This window comes from Symphalangus syndactylus, chromosome 20, assembly GCF_028878055.3.
Source record: "Symphalangus syndactylus isolate Jambi chromosome 20, NHGRI_mSymSyn1-v2.1_pri, whole genome shotgun sequence".
NCBI lineage: Eukaryota > Metazoa > Chordata > Mammalia > Primates > Hylobatidae > Symphalangus > Symphalangus syndactylus.
Genome location: NC_072442.2, coordinates 36,366,187 through 36,375,195, shown reverse-complemented (window position 1 = coordinate 36,375,195; position 9,009 = coordinate 36,366,187). Strand labels below are relative to the sequence as shown.

The 9,009-nt window shown below is 42.9% G+C and overlaps 1 protein-coding gene across 5 annotated transcripts in view; it reads right to left on the bottom strand.

Annotated features, from left to right (window-relative positions):
• Window positions 1-4,370: 4,370 nt before the first annotated feature.
• Window positions 4,371-9,009, bottom strand: part of SPOP (speckle type BTB/POZ protein) — an 83,182-nt gene continuing 78,543 nt past the window's right edge. For all 5 annotated transcript variants that reach the window (XM_055258147.2, XM_055258146.2, XM_055258148.2 and 2 more), the window contains 2 exons: window positions 6,984-7,126; window positions 4,371-5,640 (listed from right to left, as the gene is read on the bottom strand). In XM_055258147.2, coding sequence (XP_055114122.1) covers window positions 5,496-5,640; window positions 6,984-7,126 — 288 coding nt within the window. In that variant the 3' untranslated portion in view covers window positions 4,371-5,495. The remainder of the gene's footprint in view (window positions 5,641-6,983; window positions 7,127-9,009) is intronic.

The following is a 9,009-nucleotide window of genomic DNA, read 5'->3' as shown; positions in this document are numbered from 1 at the left end:
TTGAGATACAAATCCTGAAGAGTGGCAGAGATCCCTTTCCTCTCTCCCTTTCAAACTTCTGGAAAGAGGAGCTTATTCTCAATCTATGTTTTCTCACCTCCTTGTCAGGCTTGGCTCCTGCCTCCACCATTTGACTGAAACTGCTCAAAGGTAACCCTTGACCTCCTTACTGCTAAATTCAATGGCTTTTCAGTCCTCAGTTCTACAGGCTCTCTGGTTTATTTCTGCCTCTTCCATTAGACTGAGTTAATAGAACAGAAATCCTACCTTCCATACTAGGCTTAGCCCAGCACAGTGTCTAGGGCCTCGTAGATGCTCAGCAATTGTTTGCTCAGTGGCTGGAAATGTAATCTCTGTGACCTTGGGCATGCCACCTCACTTCCATGGATGTCTGTTTTCTTAGACATGAAAAGAAGGTGAATCATGTGGGACCCTCTTCTTTTTTTTCCTTCAGTTTGTCGAGACTCACCTTTAAGGGTCTTGCAAGGGCTAAAACTCTCCCCCCGCCCACTTTTTTTTTTTTTTTGAGATGGAGTCTCGCTCTGTCACCCAGGCTGGAGTGCAGTGGTGTGTGTGATCTCCGCTCACTGCAACCTCCGCCTCCCGGGTTAAAGAGATTCTCCTGCCTTAGCCTCCCGAGTAGCTGGGACTACAGGCACACGCCACCATGCCCAGCTAATTTTTGTATTTTTAGTAGAGACAGGGTTTCACCATGCTAGCCAGGCTGGTCTCAAACTCCTGACCTTGTGATCCGCCCACCTCGGCCTCCCAAAGTGCAAGAGTTACAGGCATAAGCCACTGCGCCCAGCAAACTCTCCCTATTTCAAGTGAGCGTTACAAGTGGATGTGTCCACTTTTATTACCAGGCAAACTCCTGGATTTTCACCTTCTCTTTGGTCCTTGGGTCTAAGCTCCAAAGCTATCCCTTTGCCTCCTGTTGTTTCTTGGCTCAGAGTCAGGCTGAGTGACCTTGAGGAAGTTACATAGCTATCTTCCCAAGCTATACAATTGGAATGAATGGGAGCTGTGCAAGACAAGCTGGCAAATGTTGAGAACTCCTGTGAGATCTGTAAACTGCAGGTATTGGAGCTACATCCCCAAACTTGAGTTATGCATATTTTATCTTCATAACATTTCTCCCCTGGAGTTGATCCCCTTCAACTCCTTAATCATTTCGGTTGCTTGTACTGAATTCCCTCAAGTCTAAAATTCTTTTTTTCCTAGAGCTGCAGAAATCAAGACCAAACAGTATTCCAGATGCCACTTTCTACTCCAGCACTACAGGATTTATAGAGGGGGAGGGATCATCTTGCTAATGGCTCAGCGGCATAAAGATCCCATCAGTCAACAACATTCAAGTTCCTGTTCTCATCCGGAGGTCAAAGCTTCTGGTTCAGGACGGGCGCGGTGGCTCAAGCCTGTAATCCCAGCACTTTGGGAGGCCGAGGCGGGCGGATCACGAGGTCAGGAGTTCGAGACCATCCTGGCTAACACGGTGAAACCCCGTCTCTACTAAAAACACAAAAAAATTAGCCAGGCGTGTTGGCGGGCGCCTGTAGTCCCAGCTACTCGGGAGGCTGAGGCAGGAGAATGGCATGAACCCGGGAGGTGGAGCTTGCAGTGAGCCGAGATCGTGCCACTGCACTCCAGCCTGGGGGACACAGCGAGACTCCATCTCAAAAAAAAAAAAAAAAAAGCTTCTGGTTCTCCCAGCTCATTATCCCAAATACTGATCGTCCTACATTTGCTTTCCTGCTCACTGTCTCCATGAGGTGTCCACCTATTGGGTCAAAGGCCCCAACATGGCGCGGTCACCTCTGAAATTAAAAGAAGGAAAACACATTCACCTTGCGCATACACGTACATAAAAAGCAGTCCAACGATACTTACCTGAATGTTAGATTAGTCAGCAAACCATTAGAAATGAATCTAAATGATGTAGGGCAGAGTTCTGTGACAAGTCATGAGATAAAGGAAACACACAGGGCTCAGGCTGATTAAAAAGATAATTAGTTGTGGAAAATAAGGTTGGGCTCCAGCCAAGAATTTGTCTTTGACAAAGATAAACCAAAGGCTTTGATACAGTCATTTTGGGGGGATTTAGTTGTTCTTTTACAGGAGTTGAAGAGCAAGAACAAAGCAACAGTCAGTTTCAAAGTGCAGCTCAACTCCCCCTCTGTTTGTTGTTCTGCTCATAAACATACAAACTGTTTCCTTTCATCTGCACAGGCTCATACAGTATGGAGATCCCACAATAGATTTACACCAGATTTAAGGATGAATGCGCAGAGCTGGGGTCAAGCCAGAGATCTTCTGGCCTAAGAAAGATCTCAATGTCCCTGGCTGGAATTAAGAAAAACACAAGAGAAAGCTCTTCAAGACCTAAAAGGCTTTAACAGTGAAAAGGAAAAAGAGGAGCATCTCTTACCCAAATTGTTAAAACCCACAAAGGTGTTTGAGATGTCTAGTAGCAATGCAAAGAGCTTTAATCTTTACATAGGGAATGGGGAGAATTTTCCATAGGTGGTCGGATATATGGGGGGAGCTGACAACACAGGGGAAGGGGAGATGGGGATGATGCCAGATACTCTATGTGGACCTGAAACTGCAACTCCAATGGTTCTGCAAAACTACTTGCCCGAAATACTGTTTTGATAAATAAGCCATATCCTTGTGGAATTGAAATCTCCAACTGCTTCACTGGCACGGACATCTCTGCAGTGACAGCTCATGCCCCAGATTGCGGAGTTAACTTGAATTAAATTTCAGATGTGGGGGAGCTAAGGGAGGGGGGGTGGTGGCAGTGGGAGGTTTATGAACAGTATGCTGGGGCTCTGATGTTGTCATAACCAGATGGCTTCAACTGTATCATTTAAAACAAAAACAAACATGTCCAGAAAGAATGAAATAATGACAGAAGCATCGAGTAGCTTTACCTGTACCTGAAATCCCAACAGCTTTGTACCCACAGTAAAGCCCAAGTTGGAAATTCCATAAATATTGAAGATCCCAGAAGAGACCTTCATCCTGACAGAAGCTAGGTGCCAGGACTGCTGTCCTCCTGAGGGCATAGTCCCTGAACTCACCAGCATCCCAACCCACAGCTGTCTGTGAATGAAGAGGAAAGTAAATCTGAAGCCTGGTTTGTCCTTCTGGAACTTCTGAAGAACAGGCCAGCAGAGGCACCTTTCCAGAGCTTTGTTCTTGCTATTCCCACAGGAAGGAAGCTTTACTTTCAGTTTTGTACCTAAACATTTCAGAAATGGAACTTCCTCCAGTTAATTACATAATCTTCAGGATACTCCATTAGAAGATCTGGCATTCAATAGTTGTGTGATCTGAGGCATGTCCCTTCTCTGGGTTTCTGCTTCCCTCATCTACACAGTGGGAAGATGCTGTATCTCACCTGTCCTACCAAGTTCGTCAAGTTGTTGGGAAGTTCAGATGAAATACTGTATATAAATTTAGCTGAAAAAACCTAAGATGATATGGGTAGAGGAGACTTTGAGTTCGCCTGGATCCTTGGACTTGTGTGCTGATCTGGAAAGCTAGGATGGAGGAGGCACAGGACAGCAGCCAGCAGCCAGCATATGCAGAACTGGGTACTTCCTCACACAGGGGACGCTTCCCAGGGGAAACCGGAAGTGCAATGGAGTAGTTTCCAATAAACTAATCCTGCCTTTGATTATATTAGTAACAGATCATATTTATCCATTCTAGAGGAAGTAAGATAAATGAAAGTTGGAAAATGTACACAGTCTAAGGTCCACTGAAGGGAAATGGAAGGTGAAATAGGTTGAGGTTCCATCAAAGGTAAAAAATACACAGGCTGGCCAAATAGCTGATACGTTCTTCAATATATCCCACTGTCCTAACAGAGCCACAAAAAAGGCAGACAGGGAGCCCCAGAACATTCCTGTGAGCTCCAGTATTAGCTTTTCTGGAAACACATCAAGTCAATGACAGAACCAGTTAGAGACAATAATTTCCCTTTATTTAATCTCCACATTTATGTCCCCTGGATCTTTTTATATTTAGTTAGGAGAAGGGAGTTGAGGATTAGGTCTTAAAACATACAGGGTGCAGAAAAGCCCACTACCATTACTTGCCTTGGCAGAGGTAGGGGCCTGATCTGTCATCAGGATATGGACTGTGAGATACTCAGGGAGGACAAGAGACTGGCAGATGCTGATAGCTCACAAAGAAAACTTGAGATTATGGAGTCTCAACAAATCCCTACGGCTCATTAGACATTTCAGACATAATCTCTGCAAGCTAAAAACTAGGACTTCAAAATCCTTTAAGCAAGGGACTCAGACCCAAGAGACAAGGCAGGGTGAGTGAAACAAAAGACCAGAGATACCACACAGTACAAAATAGTAATTATTTATATTTTCAAAAAGAAAAAATTAACATTTGGAAGTTCTCCCCTGGAGGAAGAGGGGCTAGTCAAAAGGAACAGAACTGGCTCCTATGCAGGCAGCAAGTCAGGTACAAACAGCTGAGCAATCTGGGCTGGGATTTTATCACACAGCATTTTTAATTAATAAAATTTCCTTCTCTCTTCTTTTGTTCTGTTTTTGTTTTGTGTTTTTTTGTTTTGTTTTGTTTTTTAGAAAATGGGGTGGGGGAGAAGAAATAAAATCAGAGAAAAATGCCCAAAAACATTTTCCACAATATCTAAAAACAGAGAACCATAGTTCTTGTCAAGACAGTACGAATTCTGGATGAGTTATTTTTTCCAGTTTTCAACACCAATAATAAAGATTTTTGCAAAAGCCACCATATCAGAACACTCATCTTCCAGATCAAATAACCTTCCCCTTTTGCCTTCACTTGTCATTTTTCATAAAAGGATAAAAGGATGTATTCTGTTCTTGCAAACAAACAATAAGTGCTAACAACAAGAGAGCTCTTCTGATGCTTGTATGGTGGTAAGGAGTTTTCACAAATATCCAAGTTTTAGCACAGTTGGAAGGACTAAAATTTGTTTCTCTCAATATAAATACTACTGGAATCCACAAACTGATTTTTGAGAAATTCTGCAAAAATCTTTTCTTCTTTCCTTTTCCCTTCTGTTAAAACTCAATGTCCTTTTTTTTTTTTTTTTTTCCTTTTTGCTCCAGGCACCTGACGATTTGTTCTGCTCAGTCAGATGCAGACAGGTTTCTCCAAAGTACCACCGCTGGGATGTCCTCCGGCCAGCGCCTAAACTGAATCCCCAAAGTATCAAACTCGGCCAGGCCAAAGGGAACACAGTGACGCAGCAACAGGGTTTTCATTAGGTTGAATAGCTCCGAGTCCTGGGCCCTTCCCTCCCCCCGTTTCCCCCAAGTTATTTAGTGCTGTTTTAAAAGTCTGGGGCCACAATGCAGTCTCTTCCCCTCACGACAGAGTAAAAGCTCCACAGATTGCGCTGTCTACCTGGTGGTCAGTGGCAGCAACAGTGGCTGCTGCTTCTGGAAATTAAACGGAGTCTTACAACAAGCAGGATCTTAGGATTGCTTCAGGCGTTTGCGTGGGGGTCCCAGAAAAGGGCACTGTGCTGAAGCCAGAGAGCGGTATGCCTCAGCCACCAAGTGGGGATGTGACACCACCATTGACTTCCACCCAGAGGTCTCCAAGACATCCGAAGCATGACTAGGAGAAATGTGGAGAAATGGGTTACCAAAGGGAGTGAGCAAGGGATGAATTCAACAGCCACCTAGATAGCCTAATTTTCCAGTGTTAGGTATAAAGGGTGTCAATGCAAGAAACAGAAGAACCCTTAATATGCATGAGAATTTGCTTGTTAGACAATGCGCAGACTGGTGACTTGCCTGTGGCTGTTGTCATCTGAAAACCAGGACTTTGAGCCACTATATTCTCAAAAATAAAAAGCGGAATGTTCTCCAGGCCCTCAACACTGCCTATGTTCCTTATATTCACTGGTGATGCCAGTCATAATAAGGAGCGTAGGCTCCCTTGGCCAGAAGCCCTGAGCTTCTGCCTGGCTTTGCCACTCACCAGCCTTTAACCACAGGGCAGATCAGAGCCCGGGGCCTACTTGATTATCAAAAAAGAGGGGAAGATAACCATACTTCATTCAATGGTTAATATCTTAAAAGCACCAAGCAAGTGTCCAGCACACAGTAAGCACTCAAAGGAACTCACACTGATGGGTCTCTCCCCTCCCTCTTCTGCCTCACTTGATCACTCCTTAGAAAATAATTCTACAACTAGACCTACAGGATGTTATTTCCTGTCTTTGGGAATTTTCTATGTTGAATATTGTTCACTCATCCACCTGGAATGTCTCAGATCTGTCTTGCCCCAGAACTGCTGTTGTGAGGGCTTTTCTTCTTTGGGTTTTTTCCAGCTTTTGCTCTCTCCATGGGGCAAGGGAGTAGAGCATGTCCCACTGAAAGATGGGTTGTAGTTACAACCTATCTTTCATATTATTATTCATATTATTTCATATCATTATTCCATATTATTATTTCAGAAAGTAGTATTGCCAGGTCATTTGTCACTTAAGATGAAGGAACAGACCTAGTGGAATGAACATTTCTTTCTCAAGACAGTGTTATGAAACCAGCTACTGATGATCCCTTCTCTTTCCCTCATTCTACAACCGAACATGAGGTACATTTTACCAACTCATAAACATATCTCTATCCTCCTAGAAATCTACATGTCTTTTATTAAGTCACTGAGTGTGAAGTAAATACACTATCATTTGGGGCACACAGCTTTTTCAGGCCAGCAAGTTATTTTCATCACTTCGATTCACTATGAGGAAGTAAAACACTTTACTCACCAATAGGATTCAACCCATGAAGTCAATTCCATACGGTCAATTGAAGGAAAAGATGAAAACTCTATACTTACTGCCAAAAGGTTAATGAAGCTACTTGCCTGCTTTACCCACTAATTCAAAGTCTTTCTCATTTCTTCAGCTATCCAACTATTCTGAAAGAAGAACTTTGAAGATGCCAACTCACTAGTTGATGAAATCCACTGCCTGAGTTTTCAACTGATCTGCGCTGTGGAGGTCAGCCAGGATGAGAATTTCTGCAGCATTCTCCACGGACAGGTTACTGCAGAGGGCATCCTCACACATGACCTTTAAACGCTCCAGGGCATACTGTAAAACACAAGCACTGCTGTCGTCAGAGCAGCAATATCTCTGGACTGACCACTACTGAAGCTGTTTTCTTTAGCTATACCATCATATTAACTAGATACTTGAACAGAACTGCACAGACCATGAAAAGCTACTACTGCAATGATAAAACATAACCATTTCTGAAGGTTAGATGTTTAAGCTTGAAATGTAAACAGCTAAAATAACTTGGAAAGCTGCCATTAAGAGTTCTAAAGTCTACCCTATTAGAAAAATGGCAATTACAGGGTAGATCTGCATCCTGAAGTTTACTCTCCTCCTCACTGTGATGAAAGCTGTTCTTAAACCTTCACCACTTAAAATTACAGTGAGGCATCAGTCTGCTTCATGTCAACGGGGCAACTCAATGGTCTGCCCTTCTAGGCCCTGCGGTCTGTGGAAACACGACCCGTGGGGAAGGGTGAAAGAATTGGTGTTTACCCTGTGGAATCCCTTATTTACTGCAATCCCCTTAGTTAGAGCCAGAAGAGGGTGAAGCACAGTCTTTTTGACTTAAGCATTGTCACTAGCCCAGCAAGATATCCCAACTGGCCCATCAGGCTGTGAAAAGGAGCCCTGTGGTGACTTTTACCAGCACCTCTGCCACTATTTGTTTCTGAATGAGGGTCAACTAAAGGCCTCCTTTTAAATAGAGAAGGATAAATAGAGTCTTATTTTATTGGGGTTGAGGTTAAGCTTCTCAGGGTAAAAGGACAAAGTGGCAGAGAGCCTAAATGCAGTTTCAGTTTAAAAACCTGTATTTTCTAAGAAAAGGGCATAAATGTTCTTGAAATGGAAAGCCTAGGTTAATGCTGGGCACATCTGATCTACTCGATTGGTTCTGATACAACTCTACCACTTGTTCTCTAATATGAGATTATGAACTTACTAGGAACTTCAGGGATAGGAAAGAGGAAAGAAATACAAGGAGGCACAAAATAAAATGTCATTAATCAGTTCACAGGAAAACAGTTTGCTTTGAGGCTATGCACAGTCTCCTTATAGGCCCCAGCTTGAAGGCCCCAGAACTCAATGACACAATGCCCCTTCAGGGTGAATCATGGCAATCAAACCCGGACAATTTCATTGTTATGAATTCTGGGTGAGGAGGCATATCTGCTGGCACTGTGATCTCCTGCAGCAAAAAGAGAGGTTTTATTGGTTTTGGTGCAGCTTTAATTTTTTACATTTGAGTAACTGGAAAACAGTTTCCATGGAAAACAGGAATAACATTAGATAAGCAAGAAATGAAGTTGCCGTTTTTGTTTTAAAAGGCTGAAATGTTCAGTTTTTTATACAGTGCTGCCCAGACGATTCCTCTTATCCTTTCTCAATACATTCTTTTAAAAGGACTTTTACTGTGAATAGCTCTGATCCCTATTGCATAATTAGACAAAAGTAGCCATTCTTGTCCCTTGGGGACAAAGTTTTTTCTTAATTATGCTTCTGAAAAACCTGCCTAATGGCAGTACTTACCCAAGAGATGGAAATTGTGTCTCCCAGGCCTAGCCGACGAGTTTTGTTTTGTTTTTGGTCTAATTACACATGTCCCCAGGAGACTGGAAAAGCTTAGAAGAAGCTGTTTCAGTCTCTTGGGTAAATTCTATATGTTTAGATCCTTCCATGAAAGATTTCTTATTCTGTTTTCCTAAAACTCACGAAGAGGTGTAAAGGTAAAAATGTTTTCAAATAGGCTTGGAGCAAAAACTGTCTAGTGGGAAATTCTGAATGGAATTTGAAAATGCACCCTTCAATTACTTCTCATTCATAAATTTAAAGCACTGCTGTGATTCAACAGCTTTATCTTTCAAAACTACAAGTTAACACATTGTGCTGAAATGCTATCCTTGAAATGGCAGTTCAGG